General features: G+C 30.3%; 3 protein-coding genes across 6 annotated transcripts; 2 read left to right on the top strand and 1 right to left on the bottom strand.

Moving 5' to 3' along the window:
- Window positions 1-296: 296 nt before the first annotated feature.
- LOC139516588 (double zinc ribbon and ankyrin repeat-containing protein 1-like) lies at window positions 297-26,658 on the top strand. Of its 4 annotated transcripts, none has more exons than XM_071306777.1 (19): window positions 300-394; window positions 13,167-13,288; window positions 14,201-14,351; window positions 15,172-15,298; window positions 15,741-15,837; window positions 16,257-16,345; window positions 16,796-16,911; window positions 17,151-17,253; window positions 17,804-17,913; window positions 19,181-19,216; window positions 20,259-20,283; window positions 20,727-20,925; window positions 21,182-21,285; window positions 21,650-21,821; window positions 22,223-22,308; window positions 22,603-22,683; window positions 23,208-23,341; window positions 23,828-23,902; window positions 24,233-26,658. In XM_071306777.1, exons 2-19 carry the CDS (start codon window positions 13,180-13,182, stop codon window positions 24,384-24,386), a joined length of 1,968 nt encoding a protein of 655 aa, XP_071162878.1. In that variant the 5' UTR covers window positions 300-394; window positions 13,167-13,179; the 3' UTR covers window positions 24,387-26,658. The 4 variants fall into 4 exon arrangements, with proteins under 4 accessions (XP_071162880.1, XP_071162878.1, XP_071162879.1 ...); XM_071306780.1 differs by having other exon boundaries at window positions 316-394; window positions 13,171-13,288; window positions 24,233-24,509; XM_071306779.1 differs by lacking the exon at window positions 19,181-19,216 and having other exon boundaries at window positions 297-394; window positions 13,171-13,288; window positions 24,233-24,509.
- LOC139516587 (uncharacterized) lies at window positions 3,480-6,080 on the bottom strand. The gene is made up of 3 exons (XM_071306776.1): window positions 5,940-6,080; window positions 5,023-5,156; window positions 3,480-4,140 (listed from the first exon to the last, which is right to left on the bottom strand). Exons 1-3 carry the CDS (start codon window positions 5,980-5,982, stop codon window positions 3,793-3,795), a joined length of 525 nt encoding a protein of 174 aa, XP_071162877.1. The 5' UTR covers window positions 5,983-6,080; the 3' UTR covers window positions 3,480-3,792.
- Window positions 6,343-11,881, top strand: LOC139515272 (uncharacterized). The gene is made up of 4 exons (XM_071304837.1): window positions 6,343-6,360; window positions 6,739-6,870; window positions 7,360-7,576; window positions 9,025-11,881. Exons 1-4 carry the CDS (start codon window positions 6,343-6,345, stop codon window positions 9,510-9,512), a joined length of 855 nt encoding a protein of 284 aa, XP_071160938.1. The 3' UTR covers window positions 9,513-11,881.
- Window positions 26,659-27,848: the final 1,190 nt, after the last annotated feature.

Raw genomic sequence — 27,848 nt, forward strand, 5'->3', positions numbered from 1 at the left:
CCAATCAACTATAAATAAATATGCTTAAACTATAAAATACAAAATCTAAAAAATAAAAAAGGACTAGAAGACAATACTGGAATATAATTTTTCTACAGTACCAGCATTGTGATCGCCACTGTGAGGTCTGTTTATTTTTACATTACAAAAAAAAACTTTTTAAGGTGACTGTTTTAACTGAAAGTTTGTAATAGTTATGTAATCACGGTACCATTGAAGAGAACAGCTGATGTCAAAAATATTTAATAATTATTACTTCCCTTTAATATTCACTCTTTTATTTATTGACCAATCAAATATTTCGTTACATGTAACTAAGGCGGGTGTTGCTATCGACGAAAAAGCAGGTGCCCAGACTCGAATATTTTCTTACCGGAACGAAAAAAGAGCCTCTGTAAGTGAAGGAGAATAGAAGATAGATAGATATTACATCCTCAACTTGCAAAGAATAAGATTTCTCCAATGTTTTTGTTTTGAAAACTGTAGAATATTGCAGTATCGTGCTGTTGACAGTGTTACTTATATTTTGCAGTTCATTTTGTATAAAAAAAAATTAATGTAAATAAAAAAATCATGACACAAATATTTCGACAATTACACATGCACGTTAAATCAAACTGCCAGCAACAACTGCAGTCCTAAAAACCCTGAGTATAACAGTGAAACACCCCTCCTTTATATAAAAAGAATATTTGACTGAATAAAATATAATCATAACAGAAAATAAAAAAACATTGAACATTTTTGCGTCGGAAGAAATTAATTCGTAACTGCCCTGTTGACATCTTGTGTATTTTAGACGATTGGTTATTAGGACGACTTCAGTGACTGGTTACTGTTAATTTTATGAAGAAGTGAACCAGTTTTGTTTTCATTTCGAATTTTGGTCACAAACATCGTTTAACATACATAGCTTCACTGTCGGAAAGCGCAGGCCATGAAAGGCACCAAAAAGGCTGTCTCGCAAGGATAAACGGGTCCAAGAATTTAAAACTCATTGGACGAACAGTCGTCCCTGACCCTGGCTCCATATCTTCTTTTATATCCAGTATGAGAATCTAGGATCATCTAGTTATGTTTTGTAGCTACTGTATTGTAAGGAGCAGGGAAAAGGAGGCAAATTTGTATCTGTATTTGTATTTAAATAGGAGTTGTTCAGCAAATTGAAAAATAATATGAAAAATTATGAAGAATAAAGTTTTAACTGATTGTTTTTCTTCTTTTCTTGGTCTGCATCCTCGAGTCTGCATCAGAAAGGATGATCTCTTTAACTTCCAAAGTCAAATTTGAATGAGAAATTAATTTAAACAAAATGTGATGGCAAGGGGTTTATATTTACATGTATACATTTATTTTACATGTGTGTCTTAAATTCAAAGAAAAGATTCTTAAACAGTCTTGTCACCAGTTTTGAGAAGGTTTTTTTTTAAGGAAAGTAGAATTTTTTATATTAAATGCAGAAAAAACTCTATATTTTTGAAAAGTTATATACACTTCCAGATACAAAAATGTAACCTCAGAATGCAGGATTTTACATCTAATATTCCAAAATTTTCAAGGGGGGGGGGGGGGCATGCCCCCAAACCCCCCTAGCTGGTTCGGATCACTTTGTGATCCTCACCAGTGACACAGATTTTATTCGGTCCAAACATTAAATTATTTAAATTAAGAGTTTATTAAGAATTCTAGAAAATGGAAAGGTTTAGACCATGGGATGTTACTCCAGTGTTGTCATTAGTTTTCTTCTTAAAAAAAGGCCTTCCATTGGCCAAAAACTATTTTGTGATCATGTATGTATGGTTACACACCTGTGATCATGTATGTATAGTCACACCACTGTGATCATGTTATGTATGTGTGGTTAAACCCGTGATCATGTATTTATTTGTCACAACACTGTGATTATGTATGTATGGTTACACACCTGTGATCATGTATGTATGGTCACACCACTGTGATCATGTTATGTATGTGTGATTAAACCCGTGATCATGTATGTATGGTCACAACACTGTGATCATGTATGTATGGTTACAACACTCAAGCATTGTGGTTTTCAAACTTGTTTATGTAATGGTCAATGTGCTGTTACCATTCTGGAAAAGTTAAATTATTGTTGTCATTTTATGATTATCAATGTTGTGTTACCATTCTGGAATAGTCAATCTAAGGATACTTTTGAAAGATCAATTAAATGATAATTAACACTACATTGACCATTCTGGAATGGTAACACTACATCGACCATTCTGGAATGGTAACATTACATTGACCATTCTGGAATGGTAACACTACATCGACCATTCTGGAATGGTAACACTACATTGACCATTCTGGAATGGTAACACTACATCGACCATTCTGGAATGGTAACGCTACATTGACCATTCTGGAATGGTAACACTACACTACATTGACCATTCTGGAATGGTAACACTACATTGACCATTCTGGCATGGTAACACTACATCGACCATTCTGGAATGGTAACACTACATCGACCATTCTGGAATGGTAACACTTCATTGAACATTATCAAAAACAATACTTTGAACAATGATTGCATTTTTTGTAGATCCAGATTGGTAGTACAATAAAATGAAGGTGATAATAGAACCTTAAGATATGTAAATTAATAATCCATCACTGAAAACTTTAAACTAAGCATACTGCTCCAATTAGAAGACCATAGATTCCATTGACAACGTCAGCAAATGAGCCAGATGTAAATTTATTAAACTTTGTCACCTACTATAGAAGCCAATACAGAGGTTATCCTTTAAGATAAAAATTGATTATATTACTTTTCATTTTGATTGTCATCTTTTTCACTTTAATGTTTACATATATGTAGTTAGCTTTTTCAACTACAAATTCTAAATGAGGATGAAGAAATGTGTCAGTGTTATGGAGGTAGACTGATTTTATCAGTCTAAATAATTTTCTGAAGATTAAATTTCAGTGGATAATAAAAATATTCTGACAGATATGTGACCCAACCATAAGTCATATATTGAGTCTGTTACTTTAAGTGCATTTCCAAAACCGAGATACTTAATACATTAGCACCATTTTTTGTTTATTACAGTTTGACCTGACTACACTCCTGACTTATTTTTAATTACAGATAGAACAGCAAACAAGCATATACTTTCTTCCTGGAATTGATCAAGTTTGTTTTTGCTCATTGTTGAAGGATGACCTATAGTTTTTAAATTCTATGACATATGTTGTCTGGGGGAGAGTTGTCTAATTAGCAATCTTACCACATCTTAATTCAGTTCACCTGCATCAGATTAACTATTTGACTTATAGTGTGAAAGGGCAGTTCTATAAAAAGTATACTGGGAACCCAATGAATGAAAAATTAAATTTACCACTTTGAATGGGTGACAATTTCATATTGTTGACAACTATCAATACTAGATCCAATCTGCCCACATCTAAATTTTCATTTTTACACAACTAAAACAAATACAGGAATTTAAATCACCTTCTATGGATTGCTACTTTATTTTCAATGTGCTTTTCATGAATACTAAGTGTCTTTTAATAGTACAGCTGCTATGAAGTGTTTGTGGTAAATGATGAGTTTTTTTCGTAACAGATGTTGCTGTTTTATTGACTCCTTTCCCACATCACCTTTTATTCATATAATCATCATTTATTTATGATTGCAAATTATGGTTGGTAACTTTAATTACTTCTAGGCTCTTTTAAATAATAAGTTGCTATTCATAAACTTTTTTAAAATAATAAAGTGCATTCTATCTGTTAAAATAAATATTTTATTCAATATCTGTCAATTGCATCCTTGACAGATTTTGGTAGGTATCCATTGTTGGTTAATTGGAAACCACTTTTCCAAATTTGGTCCCGTGTTACTGTTTCAATGAACGGCTCCCTCTTTCCTCTTTGTCCTGAAATAGGCATTGTGCATGGAGACCAGCTTGTCGACTTACTGCCCTTATACCATAGTATATGTATATTGTGACCACAAATTGAAATTACTTTTCCAATTTGTGGCCACTCATCGCTGTACTTTTCCAGATTTGTTAAAACAAAATCATCTGCCTTGAGACCTTCCTCCATTATGATTGGTTGAGACTTGGCAGGCTTTGTTTTCTTCCCAAGGATAACCTAAAAAAGATGAAGTGCATGGTTGATACATTTATTATAAGATAATAAAAAATATGAATATTTGTAATATCTGTTTGATTAAATGTACTTGATATGTTTTATTTTTTAATGAATATCTATTGAGTTGTCAAAATCTACTGTACATGTATTTACCAAATAATCAAAAAGAATGGTATAATGCATGATGTATACAGATTTGACCCTGATTTTAAGTTCAATGGTAAGAGGTAAAAAATGTTTAAGTTATCATAAAGACATGTGAGAAAGTTAAATAGAACTATTTGTGTCAAAGTTTTATTCGAAAACGATGATTTTTTCATCCTAAATAGGTCAAAAGTAAGTGAATTTGAGGAAATTTGACAAAATTGTCCAGATTTTAACCAAATTTAGGACCAGTAAACATAGAGTGCAGGTGTCAAGAAACTAGATATTCAAGGTTTAACATGTAAAATGTCATTACAAACTCTTTTTTCAAAAAATCAATTTTGTCTACATATGTGCTTTAGGTTTCTTGTCCAAAAAGCATAAAATTTACTAATTTTTATTGATTTTTCATGGACAATAAAAATGAGTACTGTTTATGACGTCATCAGCAGAACACAAGAACTTCAATTTTCAACAAAAAGGCATCGTTTGTACCTTGTCACTATTTTAGCTATTATTCATTGTGATAGTGGTCAATAAATCCAAATTTGAAATTTAGTGTAAAAAAGAGAGCTATTTAAGGGCCTTATCAAAACTACTCCTTTTGTATATATTTATTTCCAGTTCGTGTACCAACAAAGTAAAATAAAGTGTCATGATATTCATATATTTCATATGTAATATTCATTTATTGCAAACTATAGCAATGTTGAGGAACTTACGAAGAGTTCAACTTACAGGTGGCATGACATCTCTGTTTACTACTATCTCTGGCACTGAAAATGTTGTTATATCAGGAAGTGGTCTTTGCGCCACAAATCGGGCCAATTCAAATAGTTTAAAACTCGAGTCATCATCTTCATATTCCAGTTCTGCAAACATTAAATATTTGAAATAAATTTCACATAACTAGTTTAAATTTGATGTACCAAAATTAGGCATACAATTACTACTTTTAAAAAGTATGGGTGTCCTTCTCATTCTTCGATTTAAAAAAAACAAGAATATAAGTTCCAGATTTTCAAAAATTTTGATGCAGGAATACAGCTGATGAATGTGAATAAGCATTTAAAAGAACTAATTTATAGGATTATAATTCATAAATATTCATATCTTTACATGCAAAGATTACCTTTTGCTCTATTTTGATTGTTTTTGAATTTACATTTTAAGGGAAGGTAACTCTAAAATAGTGCATTTTCTGAAGGAAATTTCCTGGAATTTTGCTATTATTTTAGCTGGAAAAACACCTGGTTACCCTGCTTTTTTTTTAAATATTCTCAGAGCATTTTATTCTTGTATTTTGTTTTACAATTCTATTATTTAGTTTAGCTTATGTTCACATAATGATGTTTTTTTCGTGTATAAGCAATACAAAATGTGTCATTTTGTCACAACCTGTAGCATGAGAAAATGCCTGTTAACCTATCATTTTTATTATTTTTTTATTAGATATAAAAATTTACCATGAACTTATACATTCAAATAGCAAACATCCTTGGAAGCAAGTTAGAATTTCTTTTCAGCTCTGTTTTACTCAAATAAAGGAAAATATAAGGAAAATGAAATTCTAAATAAAAGACAACAGTCATAAACTGCAGGTCTACAAATAGTTTGTGCATAAATAATAATAACTCTGAATAACCAGGCCTTACCTTCATTATGTTTTTCCTGGAAAAATCTCTCCCACCATATCATATCTTTTTTATCTATAAATTTCCTTGCTCCCAAGATTGAGCTTTCCACTTTGTCTAAATCTTGGAAATTAGGTTGTAAAAGTTTTGGTTGAGTAGTGGGCAGCCAGCTGCCTTAATAGGGGATATCTATCACTGCCCTCACATTCTCTCCAAGCCTATAATTAAAATTAAAACATGAAAAGTAATCATCAATTATTTTAAGCTGACAATTATAATACCAGTGAAAGATATTTCATAGTTCTATTAAATTACAGTAAAAGGCTTTCGAGCCTAATGAATGACAAAGAAACATTTTAAATTGTGAACTTTATTTTTTTTAGCGGTTATTTATAGACCACATCTAATTTTTTTAATTTATTTGATGTATAACCAATTGACAGTTTCCACCACAGAAATTCATCTTGGAAATTAAATTTAAAATTGATAAATAGTAATTCATCCAAGAAAGAATACCAAATTATCTCAAATATGAATTGAATTTATGCGTGACACAAAACAAGTCACAAAATTTTTAAATGCCTTGTATATATAAAATAAAGGACTTTTTGTTCTTGATACTGACTTTATCACTGTTAAATATCTGGTGAGCCTGAAGGAAAAAGATCGAAGTATATATTCCAGGATCTAGTGAATAATATATTAACAATGTATTACCTTTGTAGTTGTCCATTCTTTGAAGACCATTTTTGTTTTGCCATTTTCTAGCATATTGTAAACAGATGAAACAAAACTATAATCAACACTGGTTTTATTTTAGGAAATTGCAAAAGAAAGTGTGGGAACTGTAGTAAGTGTTGCCCGTTATGGGCAAGAAAACATCAAACTATTCAACCTACTGGTTAAAAAGTTCCAACAAAAGAATGGAACTTTTAAAAGCATTCCTCAAGCTGTAAGTATAGATAAAAATAGGAAAACCGTTGTAGGAAATCAAATAATTGAATTGTGGTTAAATTCATACACCAACAGTTTAAAATCAACCAAATGGCAGTGATGAGTTAAAATTTGACTGTTCAGAATCTGACTATGGGTAATCTCATTGTTCGTACACCAAAATGAAAATAATTTTAATTAAGTCATTGGTTGAATTTCTATTGTTTACCACATTTTAAACCAATCACAACGTTTTGGTGTACGCTTTTTGAAATATTGCCTAGAATGGATTAGATTCTAAAAAGGTAAATTGAGATCAATGAATGAGCACTTTCAAAATGTGTATGACAAAGACTTCCTGTTTGCTGATTCATAGCATAATATTGATTTTTTGGTCAAAATAAAACTTCTCTCACACATTTTTTAAGTACATTTGTACTTTCATTATTGCTGAACTATTATTTGAATGTAAGTTTCATACATTTCATGACATATACTCATATTTCAGTTGTTTAAGGAGTTGCAAGGTATTAAAGACTTGAAACGAACAAGCTTTTTGCAAGAGGCATTGGACACCTCACTTAAAGATTCTACCACAAAAGTCAAAACTGCCAAAAAGAAGAAAAAACTAGAAGAGTGTATGCTAAATATAACAAAGAGCAAAACAATGGACCAGTGTCGAGAAATATATCCTGATCACTGTGATGGTATAGACAGATTTTTAGGTACAATTTGTTGTTTATTTATATTCAAGAGATACCAATCTTCTTTAACCCTTTCCTCCATTGAACTTTTTTTTTTGCATACTTGATTCGCATAGGATTTTTCAAAAAGATTATGAAAATATGCTTTCAAGTATTAATCAAATAAAAAAACTTACAGCATAGGGTCACCAACAGGTCTTCAATGTGGCGAGAAATTCCCGCACCCGGAGGCGTCCTTCAGCTGGCCCCTAAACAAATATATACTAGTCCAGAGATAATGAACGCCATACTAATTTCCAAATTGTACACAAGAAACTAAAATTAAAATAATACAAGACTAACAAAGGCCAAAGGCTCCTGACTTGGGACAGGCGCAAAAATGTGGCGGGGTTAAACATGTTTGTGAGATCTCAACCCTATATGAAAATATGCTTTCAAGTATTAATGCATTGAGAAAAACAAATACAAATATTTCATCAAATAAATTTAAGTCAGATATTCCTATGATATTCCTTTTCATATTTGATACAATTTTATTTAGTATACTGCAAACATATAAGAGTCATAGTTCTTCAACTGCGGTACTACACAGGCGTCAAAAGGCGTTATTAAGGAGTAAAGGGGGTGGCGTCAAAAGGCGTCACTATGGAGGAAAGGGTTAAAAATTGTTAATAGGTATAATGGATACTTTTAAGCTGTATCCTAAAAATAATTTGGTGTGTATCCTAAAAATAATTTGGTGACTGGATTATATGGTTTTCTGTTTAGAATGGATATAATTAAAATAGCAGCACACATTTTTGTAAGAGTAAATGTAGAGTATTGGTTTGTATAAATATGAAACTGGTTAGCTGATTTAGGCCAAAATAGAGTTTGTTATATAATATGAACATTTCTCTTTTGTTGAATACCATACATTCACTTTGTATCTCTGGTTGAGTTTTGTTTTGTTGTTTTGCTGTCTGATTTATCAGTATCAGCAGCCTCATTAAATCTCATCTTACTTTAAATTAACACATCATAGATACCAGGATTAAATTTTTTATTTATGCCAGATGTAGTTTTTTCTTTAAAAGACTCTCGATTTTCTTATTTACATGTTTACATTGAAACATTATGTGATTTACAAATCAAGATCAGAATTGATATTGACCTTATTTTATTGGATCCCATTAAGTTTATGTGATACTTGTAGTAAAGCTTTATATTTAGGACTATTAAAATAATATCAATAATTAGTAAATAAGACAAGACATTTCAGCATGTACACTCTTTTTTTCTACAAATCAAAGCTGTGATAGGTTTTTCCAAACTGGTTTATTGTAGAAGTATAATACATAGGAATCATGATGCAGACTGATTAAAGGTTAAGAGCCTCTAAAATATAAGCTATTTTATAATTAGTTAATTGATGTTATACACAGTCATGACCAAAGCAACTGTTTTAATAATTGTTTTGTTTTTTTCAGATTTAGATATTACAAAAAATTGTATTCCATCATCATTTGTTAGTTACTGCCAGGAAGCCGTGGACACAGCGGATCTGGACAACACCCTTCCTGAAGATTTCAGTCCAGATATTAACATTAACATTAATCTAAATGGAACCAATATTTCAAACAATACAATTGTAAATAATATCATCAATCATATAAAGAAACATACACTTAAAAAATTATTGAGTAAAAAAAAATATATTTTGGAATCCATTGTTGATAAAAATGATATATGTGATAGTGATAATAATGATATTTGTGATAGTGATAATAATGATATTTGTGATAGTGATAATCATGATAATACTGCAGATGATTCTGGATTCCCAGATACCTCTGAAATGAATATTAGCAGTTTTGATACTGAAATTGATTTGAATAGTATATGTACAGAAAGTAATGCTGAAACCCAGCAACCTGAAACCTCAAGTATTGTGTCTCAGGACCTATTTGTTGATTGATATTTTTAACCTTTAAGGATGTACTTAGGTGAGGTATTTGAATAAGTGTTCAGACTCCTTGATGTTTTTCCATATGATACAAGGTAAAATGTTTTGCCCCATAACACCTACATGACCTATTATCTTTTTTCATAAGACTTTATAGCTCATAAAAGATCATTTGACAAAATTTGAGCAGATTCTTGATTTTCTTTCTTTTGATTTGAGACCAAAAACAATACCAATGCAAACATGAGGTAAAAGTCCAATTCAGCCTTTTCCCGCAAATTTTATAAATCAAATATTTTGAAAAAAAAGCTCCATGACCTATCAATATTTTTAGCTTATTTTGATCCTGAACTATAATACTCTTCCAGCTTAAAGTATCAATTTTGAAATCTTGATTTATTTAACTATACATAAGATTGCCTAAGTACATCCTTAACAAAATTATTATTCAATTAATTGAATCATGAATAAGACTTATAAGTTAATTGAAGTACAATATGTGTAATAGTCATATAGAATATATCAAATGAATAAATTATTATCAAATTCATACATGTGATTTTATCGATAACAACAGATGAGAATATGCTCAACAGAATAAAAGAGCATTTCAAATTAAAAATGTATATAATGTATAGACATTAATAATCAAAGGTTCAGGTATTGTGCTGTATAATAACTGGGATATTTAACTCTTGTTTAGTAGCTATAAGAACATATTGGTATGTGATTCTTGTTATGTGGCTCTTCTGTGTTGTTCAAAGTGTAGATCTGTAATGTAATCTCATCTCATTTGGGACCTAGTTAATTCTTGGCTTCTGAACTGAATGCATTCTTGGATACATTTTTGCAAAGGCTACACTGTAAAATGGGATTTGTTTAAAATGCTCTTCATTATGGAATTCCAAGGAATGATGTGACATTTTTTCTCATTTAATGGTTTGATAAGTGAAATAGTAAAAGACTTCATCATACACAGACAATTTTGGTATGCCTTCAAATTAAAATAGAACTAAAAAAGGTGTATCAACATTTACATGGACATGTAGGTAGATATACTATATAAATCATCAGACATGTATGAAAACAAACCAATGCACATTATGATTATATTGATGTGTACAGTTAATTACACATACTTTCCTAGTTTGTGTTCCAAGAAATTATTGGAAATTGCATACCATCTACAGAAAAGACAGTGATATTCAGCTTGTTTAAATTACCCTAAATACTGTTTCCAAATACAGTTAATATAGCATCAAAGAATTATCAATGTGGTAGCAGTGTTTGACCATTCCAGAAAAGTCAATGTGCTGTTACCATGGTCGATGTAGTGTTACCATTCCAGAATGGTCGATGTAGTGTTACCATTCCAGAATGGTCAATGTAGTATTACCATTCCAGAATGGTCGATGTAGTGTTACCATTCCAGAATGGTCGATGTAGTGTTACCATTCCAGAATGGTCGATGTAGTGTTACCATTCCAGAATGGTCGATGTAGTGTTACCATTCCAGAATGGTCAATGTAGTGTTACCATTCCAGAATGGTCAATGTAGTATTACATTTCCAGAATGATCAATGTAGTGTTACCATTCCAGAATGGTCAATGTAGTGTTACCATTCCAGAATGGTCGATGTAGTGTTACCATTCCAGAATGGTTGATGTAGTGTTACCATTTCAGAATGGTCAATGTAGTGTTACCATTCCAGAATGGTCAATGTAGTATTACATTTCCAGAATGGTCGATGTAGTGTTACCATTCCAGAATGGTCAATGTAGTGTTACCATTCCAGAATGGTGGATGTAGTGTAGTGTTACCATTCCAGAATGGTCAATGTAGTGTTACCATTCCAGAATGGTCGATGTAGTGTTACCATTCCAGAATGGTAAATGTAGTGTTAATTATCATTTAATTGATCTTTCAAAAGTATCCTTAGATTGACTATTCCAGAATGGTAACACAACATTGATAATTATAAAATGACAACAATAATTTAACTTTTCCAGAATGGTAACAGCACATTGACCATTACATAAACAAGTTTGAAAACCACAGTGCTTGAGTGTTGTGATCATACATACATGATCACGGGTGTAACCATACATACATGATCACAAGGGTGTGACCATACATACATGATCACAGTGGTGTAACCATACATACATGATCACAGGGGTGTGACCATACATTCATGATCACAGTGGTGTAACCATACATACATAATCACAGGGGTGTAACCATACATGTAACCATGTTGTCTGTGCTATGGTCGAGTTGTTGTCTCTTTGACACATTCCCCATTTCCATTCTAAATTTGATACATGGTCACAATAATGTATGTGGCCAACGGAAGGCCTTTTTTCAGAAGAAAACTAATGACAACACTGGAGTAATACCCATGGTCTAAACCTTTCCATTTTCTAGAATTCTTAATAAACTCTTAATTTAAATAATTTAATGTTTCCAGTACATATAAATTCGGGCTAGTAATTTTTTTTTAACTAGCCCTTAGGGCTAGTGCTTCAAATAGTTTTTGGCACAGACTGTAATTAATGTTTGAAAGTCACAAATATGTGCTAATATCAAAATTTCAAATGTTATTCGGTCATTACAAGTGTTATTCGGATAATAACAGTGTTATTTGGTCATTCATGTTACCCGAAATTTTAATACATGAATGACCAAATAACACTTGTTGAAGGCTATATAATAACCCATAGCTGTTCAAAACAGCTATGGGTCACTATATAGCCTTCAACAATTAGCAAAACCCTCTCCCCATAGTCCCCTATTAAACATCCTGAAATTACAAATGTAAAACAATGTCAAACGAGTAAACTAATGCAGTAATATGCTAACTAATGAACACAAAAATGTTTTGAAGCAACTGCAATCAACTGTCTAAACATTCTGCATATGGGAATGTGTTGTGCATGAAATAAATGTGTCTGATTTATTGAATTTTTTATCCTTCACATTGTACATGTATCCCAAACTCTATCCGACCATGTTGACCAACAAAATATCAATAAAAAATTCATATAGAAGAAAGGTCAAATTTCTTTTTTAGTCATACATTATGTACAAACCCTAAAACAGTTCAAACTAAACTGAATTCAGTAGTATAAATTTTCCTGTAATGGCTGTATTCAAACTATATGTAGTACTAGAAGGCAAGCAGAAAGTCACCAGACATTTAGAACTCCCTAATTTTAAAAACCCTTAAGACAATTTTAAGGGTGAAATCACACATCAAGAAGATTTTATGGAATTTAAGTTTCATGAATCAGTTCAAACAATATTATCATATAAATGGTATTATGAGTTCACCAAATATCTGAAATATGCATAGATTTACTGAACCTACATGTACATGTAGCCATAATTTAATGAGATTTGATCCTCAGAAAATAGAGTTTTGCAGATTTCTTAAACTATAATATATCAGGACCCATTCATTGCTGCCTTTTTTCGAAATCAAATGCACTTTAATATATTTGCTTTAACCCAAATTGAAATTGAGTGAAACTGATATCCAATTCAATTGGTTGTTTTTATTTCAGTCATAGCATTGTTTTAGTTTTCAATGACTTGGAAGAAGGCTTAGATATAGAATGATAATTCCTTGAACAGGGGGCATTAATTTTGTTTTTCTTCTTCAGATAGACATTTAAGATGACTGCAGGGTCTATAATTGTTCCTGCTATTATCCCGTTGCGACCACCTATACCAGGGAAATCCAAGCTATCAATTGATACCAATGTTAAAATTGAACTAAGCACAGGTAAAATATGTTTATTAATTCATTAAGATTCTCATGCCTTGTGGAAATGAAGCAGATCTATTGCAAAAATATCATAATATACAATGTATTCCAAACATTTGCTACATGAATAGAATTATGATAATCAGAGGAAACAATAAAAAATTAAAATCTAATTAATTCATGAACTTGTTTCCTTATTTCAAAATTGTACAATGTATATTAATAAAAACTTACATATCAAAGTTTCATGATAATCACTAAATCAGTGTAATTGTATGATATCAATTTTTGTCAATCATATATATAGAGCTGTGTTCTTCCCAAGGATATTTGAGCATAACTATTCGATTGCGATGGCACTTTTCCATAAATAATACTATAGCAACACGTTTATAATGCATTTTTCAGACACCAATATAAACTGACTGCCACAAAATAGTATAAAAGCAGTGCTTAAGGAGGTAGACCTAGGTTAAGGGAGATAACTCTTTAAATCAGTCAAGCGTTTGTAAAAGTCAAGTACACCATTGTATTTTAAGCATTTACCTGAAACAGATTGAAAATAAACTATGTAACCTAGAAGCTTAGAATATGTTTTTGAAAATGGTTGACACAAACGTACTGATGATTTTAAGAGTTATTTCCCTTAACCTAGGTCTACCACCTTAAAAGTGGTGTTAAAACACCTCAAATCAAATCAAATCAGACATTTAATGTATTCAGCAACCTTGTGCATTATACCATATGGTGCTTGAGGACCCTGGGGAGAACACTGTAACCAAGAATTAATTTGCATTGTTTCAATATTAAGGCCAAAAAGGACCATATGTGTTATGAACACTGTAATCAAAGCAAGGACAAAAACTTTCCTTGTGAAATTAAGGTCAATTGGTAAATAACAGTCCTGAAGTTTACATTTTGTTCTTTCAGATCAAAAAGATGTTGAGATATTCTACACAATCAATGGAAAGAAACCAGACCCATTTCCTAAAGTTGGATCAGAGAGATATACAATGCAGTACTTTGCTCCTTTTACGTTACCTGCAGGGAAACAAACGGTTAAGGCGATGGCAGTGTCTAAGTATGTTTTGTTTATTGGTTTGGCCTTAAAAAAAACTTTTGTTTCATGTATCTTTTTTAAATCCTATACTTGCATCATTGTCTTTAAAAGCTTGGCAAGTGCCTAACCTGACAGTTTAGTTAATACAATTCTATCAAAAACAAACTTTCACTGGCTAAAATATAGATGTCATTTATCAATGAATAGCACAAAGGTGATGTAAAATCTATATATAAAAGTGGAGACTATTAAAAACACCTTTAAAACAATAATCACAATGATCTCTAATTTTGCTAAAAGTTTGAAAATATAGAGAAATCTTATGACAAGATGATAAGAAATCCTTTTTGAAAATCTTGAATAACTAGATATTGAGAATCTAAGATCACTACAGAAACATTTAGTCCTTTTGAAACATCTTTGATGTTACCTTTGATTCTAAGAAAACCTAGATGAAATTCCCTCTGCAGTGTTCACATGAAAATTGATAGAAGTGCAGATATATCCATGCTACACATTTCATATCCTTGTTATTTTACAATGCAATGAATACAGCTTATAAAATATCAAATGAATTGTTATATAATAAAGATACAAAAAGATATTAAAAAAACCTAGAACTTGATCGAAAGATACTCATAATCATTTGTAAATGAATCAAATTATTTTATGGTTTGTGAATGATACTGTGAAATAAAAGTGTTGTGCATAGAAAGAAAATGTTGGTAAGTTCAAATTTTATGTATTTTTATAATATGTTACTTTGCAACAAGATTTATTCCTTAAGTGCTAGTAAGCCTGTTGATGATGCCATAACTATAACCCTTTTATATTTTTTCAGAGATGGTATGAGAGAAAGTAATATAGGAACAAAGATATTTGAAGTAGGATTTGTACCCAGTAGAGAAGTAGCTCCTGTGGATGATGATTTAGGATTCCAGGAAGAATTAGACCATCAAAATACTACAGTTAGTATTGCATTTATATTTAACTTTCTTGGTGGTCACATTATATCATTCTTGTCTGGATTGTTCGGGCAAAACAAATACATTAAAATAAGAATTTGCTGTTTTTGACCAAGCACATATCATTTAGATTTAGGAGTTAGAGAAAAGGTTGGTTGGCTTTCTGAATAATGTGTATGATTAGGGTGAAATGTCTTCCAAGAGACTGTTGCCTTGTATTTATAAAGTTACTATGTGAAAGATTACTTGGCATGTTGGTCTAGAACACTACTAGGTTTATTCAATGGTTATTCAACATCTGTAGAGCAACCTCTCTAATTCAAACAAATTATTTTGACCCTTCAGTTATCTTTTTATAAAAAGAACTAATAATGAAAAGAACTTTTTGACTGCTGGCGTGCTGCATTCATTTGAATTTGATAATACTTGTGAATTTATGTTCCAGCTGAATGTTAAGAGGGCAACTAAAAACTTGTTACTATCAGAGAAGACTGCCTGGACTGATATGGGCACTATGAAACAAACAATACAGAAAATGGCAGGTTGGTAAAGATTTTATATAGTAAATATGTAACAGTAAAACATACATATATATATATATATTGATGCTTTGTCAAAATACAGTCTAGTGCTTTTAAGTGTTTTTTTGGTGTTTTTTTTACAGATTTAAGAATAAATTGGATTTCTTCTTGTGTTGCCCTTATTCACCTTAAACAATCCATTTTTGAGTTAGTTCAGAATTTAGACTTAACAAAATATGAAAAACTATCTAAATATAAGCCATATCATTTAAAATAACTATCTTACTTCGACATTGAGAAGAATTTCAAACAAACAAGATATGGTTATATGCTTGTATAAACTCTTTTGTAAAATTGGTTTATAAGTTGTCAGTACGGCAATGTTATGTTTACAGAATTTGACAAATAATTAAGCATTGTTCTTGTTTACTTTTGAGCAGATATGAATGTATCAGGAAGTAACTACAGAAAACCAACAACTGGAACCAGATTCTTAAACAACAGGAAATCAGTCCATGATAAAAATGAGGTAGATCTTTGTATATTTGTTTACCCTATCCTTAAATTGTGAAGTTGATGCATACAAAAGGTTTTTACCTTTGTTTAAAAGCTATAATTTATTTAATAGAACATTTCTTTTGATTTTGTATGAAAATATAGGCCTTTTCAAACATTATTTATTTAGAGGGAAAATGTGTTTTATTTGTTTTGAATAAATAGCTCAATGTGCTATTTACATAGAATTCATGTTATCAATTTCTTTGTAAAATTAATAACATTCAATTTTAGAATCAGTTAAATAAGTTAGCTTGTATGTTTATGGTCTAAAATTGGATTTAATATATGTAATGCTGAAAATTGTAAATGAAAAGATAGAAGATGCTCCAAACCTGTCACTTTTGATGGTCAGTAATTACTGAAATTGAAAATAATAACTTTGTTTAGCTCTGTTAATGCATGCTATTTATATTTATTTCAGTACAACAGATCACATGATGATACATATGGAGGGCGTAGTTCAAGAAGACATGACAGAGATATGCCAGATGCTCAAACACAAGCCAATAGATTAACCAGGGAAGCTGAACTTCTCAAGTAAGTTGGATTTTGTATAGCCTAGATCAACTTAACTTTAAATATACTGTAAATTAAAAAATATTGCAATATTTTTATTGTTGCTAAAATTGCAGCTGTATAAGTTTTGCCAAATAAAATTGAAATTGGTAATTCAGCAGATAAACTGGTTATATTTGTAAGAGTATTAAAAAAAGCAGACAAAATTTGGTATATTTCTGTAGCCACTTTAAATTTTATCTTCATTTTATTTTTTGCAGAAGTTACAGTGAAACTCAGTCAGATCCATTTTCTAGGTACTATATTAGTCGTGGAAATACTGGACAACAAGAAGCTAGGCCTATACCACCCAAACCTGGAAAAGTATGTCAATAGATATAAACAATATGAATATATGGTCTTTTGTGATCAATTGTTAATCATCAGAAATAAATTGTTATAAACAGTTTATTGAGATGAAACTGAAACACTAGCATATTACATGTTCTTGTAATTTGATAGTGTCATTTCATATATTTCAATTAATTTTCAAGCTTAGTCTGTAAAATATAAAAATTTACATTTACTTTTGACTTTAATATCTCATTTTGATATTTATACAATATAATATAATATATATATATATATAGAGAGAGAGAGAGTCTATAAGAATCTACCAACCAGTAAACTTAATAGGTATTGGATCATCAAAATTGACAATACTACACAAACAGGAAAAATTATAGAGTCTAAAAGACAATCTTTTAGACTCATATATATATATAATATAATTGATATAATAAATCAAGTGATTAATACAGATAAGGCATAATTACTTGGTTCTTATAGCTAATTTACAACATTACCACCCTTGCATGAAAATGATCTATAGTATATATGCATTGATTCGACAATTTTTGTTTATTTTTGACAGATGGGGACCTGTGTATATTGTAAATCTGTAGTACCTTTCAACACTCAGTCTTGTGTCGTATGTGAGGGACCCATACCTCTACAATATCATCAGCCTAACCCAGAGCTAAGGTATGTTTTGTCCCACTTTTCTTGAATGTAGAATTATTTTTTTTAAATTTTATTGGATTAAGGTGGAGTTAAAAGAGATCTTCAGTTTCTGATAGTTTCATTTCTGACTTACATGTAATAATGTCATTATAATCTGTTTTTGATCATACTTGTTTAGCGTTTCACATTAATTTGCATGTATAACTTGTTTATGGAATTTATGTAGATATCATGGTGTATTGGTTAATTTCATTCTTTTGTTCATACTTAAATACATTTAACATTTTCTTAAAAGACTTGCTTACTACAGCCATATTGTCTTCGCCATGACTGTATTAATTCAGATTGTTGTAAGAGCTTTACAAAACAAAATCATGTAGACCAGCAACAATCATATGATGTCCGTCACTACCATGACCAAATTTGATTGCAAGCCAGAAAATATGAGTCAATTTTTAGCTCACAGGGCCAAGTGAGCTTTTCTCATCACTTGGCGTACGGCGTCGTTAACTTTTATAAAAATTTTCTCCTCTGAAACTACTGGACCAAATTAAACCAAACTTGGCCACAATCATCATTGGGGTATCTAGTTTAAAAAATGTGTCTGGTGACCTGGCCAACCAACCAAGATGGCTGCCATGGCTAAAAATAGAACATAGGGGTAAAATGCAGTTTTTGGCTTATAACTCAAAAACCAAAGCATTCAGAGCAAATCTGACATGGGTTAAATTGTTTATCAGGTCAAGATCTATCTGCCCTGAAATTTTCAGATGAATCGGACAATCCGTTGTTAGGTTGCTGCCCCTGAATTGGTAATTTTAAGGAAATTTTGCCGTTTTTTGTTATTATCTTGAATATTATTATAGATAGAGATAAACTGTAAACAGCAATTATGTACAGCAAAGTAAGACCTAAAAATAAGTCAACATGACCAAAATGTTCAATTGACCCCCTAAGGAGTTGTTGCCATTTATAGTCAATTTTTATCAATTTTCATAAAATTTGTAAATTTTCCCCAACATTTTCTACTGAAACTACTGGGCCAAGTTCATTATAGATAGAGATAATTGTAAGCGGCAAGAATCTTCAGTAAAGTAAGATCTACAAACACATCACCATCACCAAAACTCAATTTTGTCATGAATCCATCTGTGTCCTTTGTTTATATTCACATAGACCAAGGTGAGCAACACAGGCTCTAAAGAGCCTCTAGTTTGGTTTCTACAAAAATTGATGTGTACACAAACATCACTTGTTTTTACTTATCATGTAACTTTCATTACAACAGATCTTCAATCAAAGAGAGAGATGTACACGAAGATAGGTAAAATTGAAGGATTATCAAAATTTTGCTGATTTTTCTTTATTTTATGATTGTTTGTCAAATTCATTTATTTTGTATTTTCCAGTTTATCTTTATTTAAAAGTCCTACTGTATACAGAAATTGGAAGTGTTTAAGATATAGTTACATCCTCAGAGATAGACGAAAGGGGACCATATGTTTCATTGATTACAATTATCAACTATTTTAACAAATCCAATGACAAAAAAATACATGTAGCTGAAATTTGATTAGCTTATTGAAGGCAATATACCTTTTTGGGGGGAATAAGATAAAAAGATTTGTGGTAATGATTCTTGCATCTTTCCATGAAATTAAATGGATTAAGAATGATACTAGGCAAAAGTGCTACATGTGATATATGAATTTGATGCTTTCTTATCCAATTCCTCAATGCATTTCCTTTTGTTATTTTATCAACTTAAGTTTATTAATCTTTGGTGCAGGCTAAAATCATATTCATGATCACATTAACAACAATCCTAATAGATAGATCACCACACTTTTAATTATATATGTTGTCACTAACCTAGAGCCTTGGATGTATTTTACTAAAACATTAATACATGTACACCAAATTTCTAAATCTAGATGCTTAACAATTTCAAAAATATATTCTTTACCTGTATTATTATATCAGCATTTAGCAATTCTTTTATAGTATATCATAACACTCAGAATTACAAATAAAGGAAAAATTTTGGATCTAGTAGCTGTCTGTCAATGATGAATTTTAGTCAGGCTGACCAAAGCCGCTCCAACTTGTCTCTTTCATCCATAATGACCAATCTTAAGCATTAAGAGTGATAAAAAAAACTGGAAATTTATGTAATCCTGCATGGCTGAATCATTTTTTATTTATTTTTTTTATTTTATTGAATTATAAGAAAATTACAGTTATTCATTATCTCATTGTAAGATTTATTAAAAACAGGATTTAATATTACTTTTTTTATGTACAGGTATAAATACTGAAAGATTAACTATGAAAAGTTTTTAACTTTATGTTTTATTTAATTTCAGGAATGGTTTCATGTCAGGAGTTGAGGTAAGTTCAGAAATATACCATATTTTATACCATAGAAAAATGAGTAGCTCTAAATATTTTGTTATGGAGGAAAAGTTGAAGCCATATAAAATTGGGAGATAGAAATGGGGAATATGCCTAAGAGAACAACCCAACCAAAGGGCAGATAACAGTTGAAAGGCTATCAGTTGGTCTTCAACGCAGGGAGAAAAACCTCAACCAGAGGTGGGCCTCAGCTGACGCCTAAATAAAATGTGTAATAGTTAAGTAAAATGGACGTCATACTAAACACAAATACATTAAAATGAAAACATATGTTTGATGGAATAGTGCTATAGGTGTTAACCAATTTTATGGCAAAACTTGTGTTTGAATAGTTTAAAGAGTTGTAAAAGAAAATGTCATGTGCTTACTTTTCAAAAAAACATAAACCAAAACATCAATCTTTTATTTTGATATTTCAGTCACAATGGTTACCTGTATCTCACCCAGTTGGAGCACCCCTCAGACCTACCAGTACTGTCTCTACACAGACAGTAGGATTGTTTTACCCATCAGAGAAAGGATTATCAAATAAGAAAGAAGAAATTGAGAAAAAGGTTGCATTAGAACAGTCAATGAGGGACAGACAGCCCTTAATGACACCAGTTAGTCCAGGAAAAGGTTAGTCAAGAGTATAAGATACATTACAGATAAAAATGATGTCTGTTTTGAAGTTGCTCTAGTCTATGTCCCAAATTTAAAAAAAATCTTTTGATTTTGATTTTTCCATATTTAGAATAAAAACAAAAAAGCAGTAAGTAAATATCTTTTAGTTGATACTTATTTTCTTTTGAATATTAGATATTAGGGCAAATTGAAGCTACTGTTAAATGAAATTTAGTTGTTTTTCTGACATATTCTTCCCTTGTCATTGCAGGTTATTGGAGAAAACAAGTGGACCATATCTGTCACCACTTGAAGGCACATGCACAGAATGATGCTGAATTTAGAGCTCTTATTGGTGAACCTAAGATGGGAAAAGTATGATATAGTTTATAGTTATTTGCATTTTGATTTATTGATTTATAAATCATATTCTTTTTTTCTTTAATAAAGTAAAATGGATGCTTAACTTTATATTGTGTCAAATTTTGCTATTTTAAGAATTGAAAAAGGAGCAGATAATTTTATTTTAAAATCCAAATAGTATTATATTATCTCAATTTACAACACAAGGTTCAAAGTTTATAGGTGAAATTATAGGCTAACAGTTTCTCGTAGAGCTACACATTTTAATGAAATGCTTTTATGCCACAGTTCTTGTTAAAGTTAATTCTTATTAGTTAAGAGTCTTTCATATTCAGTCAGTTTGAGATCTTATAAATGTTCACTTAATACATTACAGTTATTGTCTGGAGCAGTACAGGAAGATGGCCATGAACTAAGTATAACCTTGACCTTTGCAATTAGAGGAAACAAAGACCCATTGACTGGCAGAAAAATTGGTATTACAGGAGATTATCTCAGTATGCACACAGAGAATGATAGCCTCACAAGTTATAGAAGTGATTCAGAAGGTAGGAGGAAATACATTTGACAAGATGTTTGCAAAATATTGTTTTGGAATTGAATGTAATAGAAGAGAGGTCATGACCTTGTTTTGTTTGAGATGGAGTACTTGAGCCTTAATTTCAAATTAAGATTGATATTTCAAAAGTTATGTCCTTTAATGCTTTACTTTTGTGAGATTTATTGTAATGAACAAGTAAAATGAAGATCTTGTCTCTAAAGAACAGTCAAACCCAATTCTTTCTGACAAATAGATGGAGTGTTATCTCAAATCTTATCATTAAATACATGTTCTTAACATCATCTATTCTTATAAAGAATATAAATCATTTTGTGATGGTATAACGATTTAAATTTTAGTGAAAATCTTTTTTCAAATCATTTGATCAAACTATTATTTATTTTATAGATGAAGAGATAGCAAAAATAACTGGAAAAAAGAAAACCACTGTAAGGAAGCCGAAACCTCGAAGGAAGGAGACACCTAAAGTAGCTGTAAGTTTTGATTATTCTCTGGTTTAAACTTTGATTGCTCTAATATTTTAAAATACCAAATTCCATTGGTATGCATTTAAATTTTGAAAGAAGTAATTATATATGCTAAAAGATATCATACTCTAAAATGATAGAATGATCAATGGTAAACTAATGTGATATTTGAATTTATTCAATACATCCTTATGGATAATTACCATCAGGAAGTTTGAATTTGACAACATCCTGTCAGCCGTATTTTAAAGTCTTGTTTAACATTCAGTATTAATTAAACCTATATTTAAAAAATTTCAGCCAATTGACCAGAAAATCCTAAAAGAACTTGGTCCTTCAGGTGAGGGAGATCCAACAGAAATTCAGAGACTTATCGATGAGGTATATATTGTATACAGAATTCTATGTTTTTTTTGTGTCGTTGGGTTGCTGTCCATATATTTTATTCATATAGGAATTTAAAACAAGAATTGTACTTGCAGCAACAAGAAAAAAATGAGTATTTAACAATTTTGGGTTATATGTAGTTGGATTGAAGTAAACAAGTGGACATCTAGGCAATATTCTTTGGGAAAAAAACAAGAATATTATTATATTATTCATGAAACAGTGATATATATTTGGTTTAGAATAATTGTATTATTATAACCTCTAAATTGCACATGAATTAGAGACAACAATATATAAAGAAAAAATCCAAAAGAGTAATACAGGATGTGTTCACAGGGAAAGAGTCTACTGCTATGCAGGTATCACCTGTCATGCAAATCCTCACTCTGTCTTATGTCAAACCTATGTATAACAAGCTGTCATATGCAGACATTTAACCTTCAGTTTCAGATTTTTAAAGTCCTTAATATGCACAAAATATTTTATTATATTTTTGAACACATTGTATATTATAGGGGGCTAATGCTGAATGTACAAATAAAGATGGTTTACCATGCATTTATGTTGCTATAAAAAATAGACGAGTGGAATGCCTACCTGTACTAATTGATCAAGGTGTGGAAGTAAATCAAAAGGGACCATCATCTATGTAAGTATATCATCTAAAAGTTGTAATATCAAAAATTCAATATTAATTTATAAAATGTTATACATTAATTTATTAAATATTACACAGGAAATCAAATTTTATGAATAAAAGGATAAGTGAACCATTTTTAAACAAACAAAACCTTAAGTGGTAAATTTACAATAATAAAAAAAACCACATGTTTGTATGATATTCCAACCCCTAAAAGGACCAATATATAGACAGATGGAAATACAGTATGATTGCCAATGAGACAACTATCCAACAGAGACCAAATGGATCATTACCATTGAGGGTACAAAACAATGAGCAAATACAGGAATGTTATTTTTTTTACTAGGAAAATATATTTGTCAATGAGGACTAGTTAACTATATATATTGTACGTTAAAAATTATTTATTTCTCTTCTTTTGTATGTTTTGTTTTATTTCATATCATAGAAAATATTTCGTTTATAATACTCATATTATTTTCTTTTTTACAGTAGAGGCAATACACCTCTTCATGAAGCAGTTACTCTTGGTACATCAGGATTGAAAGTTGTTGATACTTTACTGGGGTAATGTTTTTATATTTAAACCAAATGATAAGTGAATCATGAATAAGGGAAACACTGTAATTGGAAGTTGAAAAATATATACCTAACAAGTTATAATTTGCATTGATTATTGAATTTGTTCACTGCTAAAAATGATCTATCATGAAAAAAAAAATGTTTTTAACTTATTAATTTTGTGCCTAAAACTATGCAATAACAGATGAGAATAAGAAAAATATACTACATTTAAGGTTTGTAGAATTTTATTTAAAATCTGTTATATGATTTAAGTATTCATACAAGGCTGAACTGCTTAATTTCATTTGTAATTTAAATATTTTGTCATTACAGATTGGGTGCGGATATTAACAGGAAGAATGACCGAGGAGAAACACCATATGACTTAGCAACAAAAGGAGGATATGAAAATATTGTTAAAAAATTATGTTCACATTTAGGACAGTCACAACTGGACAAATTAATGAAACATAAAACAAAAGCATAGTTACCAACAATACTTTACATATTTGTTTCATTAGTTGTATGTTAAATCAGGAGAAAAAAGATGCATGATGATTACATTTTGATATCGAGGAAACTTAATTAGTGAAATGTATTTTAATGATAATAAGGGATTAGGAGTTAACAGAAAAAGCTGTTATTATATATCATGTTAAGTTGGCAAGAAAAATATAACCCTGGTAGGCATATAATGGCTTGAAAGGTTTGCAGTGGATCCAGTGTAATCCAACCTTCAAACTGCAAAGTTTTAACACCCAAAATCACTCAAATGATACCTATTTTATTGAAGTGATCAATTTGAACTATGAGGGGTTTAAAAAACCTTTGTTGGTTAATTATAATCAGTATTGCTTTGGTGAAATAGCTTGCTTCATGTGATATAACTTAAGTTCCATCTTAGTAATTTTGTTACGATACCTGATTTTTTTCGTCAAAAAGTTCATTATGAAATCAAGAAAGATTTGATAGTTTTTGTGATTTTGGTTGTAAATCATGAAAATTTATGCTGATAACCGAGGTAATTCTTGCATACTTTTATGTATCCATTCCTTAGGACATATACTGGTGCTTATCAACATACACTTTTCACATATAAATGTGCACTCAATTGATATAATTGCTACATGAAATATAAAAAAAAAAATATTTCATTGTCAATTTAATTAAAATACCTGGGAAAATGTAAAAATATCAGGAACATCAATGTAATTGGTGGATAAAATATCTTGGAAAAGTTGTAATTTACTTGTTATATGAAAAATACAAGGAACATTGATGTAATTGCCATGTAAAATATCAGGAAAATTGAAGTTATTCTCATGTAAAATATCTGGATAATTGATGAAATTCTTATGTGAAATATCAAGAAAATAAATGATATTCTCATGTGAAATATCAGGAAAATTAATTTTATTCTCATGTGAAATATCAGGAAAATCAATGCTATTCTCATGTGAAATATCAGGAAAATTAGTAATTGTAGCATATAAAACGTTAAGATGCTTAAATTGTTATGTGAATGTATAACTGTATTCCATTTACATGTGGGGCATTTTGGGATTTTTCTTGTAGTTGTATGTATGTTATTGCATTTTATATCATATCAGTTATGTGCTCTTATTACGTCTAGTTATTTTCTTGCTAATGGAAAACTTTGAAAATCACAAAACATTTAAGGCAGCAGTGAACGAATGTTGGTGTTTCAGACTATTAAATAAACATTTCATGACCATGGAAAATTTTTAATTAAAATGTGTTTTAATTTGAATATTTGTGTCTGATATTAGAATACTACCTAATTGACCTTTTTAGTATATATGTACTGGATTCTTTAGATTTTCTATTTAGATATAGAATAGACCTCAAAGTGCATTTATAGTAGTTCCATCATTCATTTCATTAGCTGAGACTTTTTTTGCAAAGGAAATTGATATTACATAGAATTCATAGTTAGCTCACACTTATTCATAATTTCATACTTTCTGTGATATTTTTGTATTGTTGTATTATATATTTATGTGTATTGTCTTTTTTACCGCAAGATTTTTTTTTATTGTGCTGTCAATTTTAATTTGAACATATTTTCATTGGTTGTGTAGTGTGATAACATCACATTCATATTTTGCTATTTTTCTATCGTTATTCTTGGCCAATTGAATTATAGTGTAGATTCTTGCCACCAGGTATTGTTAGTAAAATTACGTTCAGAAATTCATGTGATAATCTTTCTGATAAATAATAAATAATTTCAAGACAAACCATTTCTGATGTAAACAAATGTCATCGGTATAAAATATTGTTGATATTTTTTAATCCTTAGTCCTATGTTTGAAAAGGTCATATACATCACTTCTACAGATTTTTTTAGCTTTACCTATAGTTATAAAATAGTGTGGACTGAAATGGTCTATTTTAAAATTTTGAAAAGTAGGAGTTGAAGCCCAATTTTGAATCTATTTGAAATGCATACATACTTAATTTAAACAATGTCATTGCCATAATGCATCCAGTTTTGTGTTGTTTTGCCATTTTCACAGCATTTAGCCACATATTTGATCACAATTTGAATGAACAGTATTTATTAACCGGTGACAAGAAAGTACATTTTAATTTGTTTTTTGCCAAAAAATAGAAAACTGCCAAAGTATGGGAAATACCTCCTTATACTTACTATTAGAAAGGAGGTATTGCTATTGTAGAAATAATATATAGATTTCCTGTTAAACAACTGTTACCAAATAAATTATTTAAAATAGTTTTCTGCTTTGTTTTGTTTTGTTTATAAGCTATAATTGAACCATAAAAAGGAGGTCAGGGACAATGGACATCTGACCTTGACCTTATTTAAAATAGTTTTCTGCTTTGTTTTGTTTATAAGCTATGATTGAACCATGAAAAGGAGGCCAAGGACAATGGACAGGCAAGATTGAAACTATAGAGCATAAGGCATCATACAAAAATGAATCATCCAGTTCCTACAAGTATTGGAGAAACGAAGAAAAGTTCAGGTAAACCCTGTCTTACAAACAACTATACATTACATTGATGCTCTTCACCAAATATAGTTCCTCAACTGACAAATCATGTGATAGAAAATTTAAAGGCAACACTTCAACCATGAAAATGAGGTCAGGGACAATGGACAAATATACCAGATAAAATCTACAGATCTATAGCTCAGAGCACAAGTCATCTGTCTACGAAAAATGCATCATCAATCTATTATACTTTAATACAAATGTAATAATAAAGCTTTATACAAATAGTTGCCACCACAGCCAGATTAGAATCCATATTTCAATTTAATTTTCATAAAATTATTTATGCCTAAGGACAATAATGCTGTCAAAAAGTAGATTAACCTGAGCAAATATCTTATATAAAACCAGATTGGTTGGCTCTAGTGGCCTCAAAGGATTAGTTTTGGGGTTAGGTTTGTTGTTGAACACATTGGCAATACTGGAGATTTACAATTTAAGATGCACCATTTCTATTTACCAGTTGTTTGTATAACTCAATCAAATGACTTCTGATTCTTCTTTGATACCAATTTTCATTGATGGAGGAAAATTCGATTTTCGTAGATACTTGATTTTTTGTTTTAAACATCTGTACAGGAGCCTATAGAACATTTGTGTTTTGTTACATTTTATGTTGACCGCCAAAATTTACTATACTAATAAAGTCCATGCAATATAAGGTATGCTCAGCAAACTAAACATGATATGATGCTCACATTTCCAACTTTCTGTAGACAATGTCCTTATTGAAGATCTGTGTTTTTTACTGTGGGATGCATTAGGTTTTTTTTTAGTTGTCTGACCAGCTCTGTTGAATTGTTTCCCACTTTTTATGTCGGAGGTGCCATATAAACCTTTAATAGATCTTTTAGATATCTAATCATGGTTGGGAAATTTTGCTCTGCTCTATTTCTTTTACCTCTATC

This window comes from Mytilus edulis, chromosome 3 (genome assembly GCF_963676685.1).
Source record: "Mytilus edulis chromosome 3, xbMytEdul2.2, whole genome shotgun sequence".
NCBI classification, from domain to species: domain Eukaryota; kingdom Metazoa; phylum Mollusca; class Bivalvia; order Mytilida; family Mytilidae; genus Mytilus; species Mytilus edulis.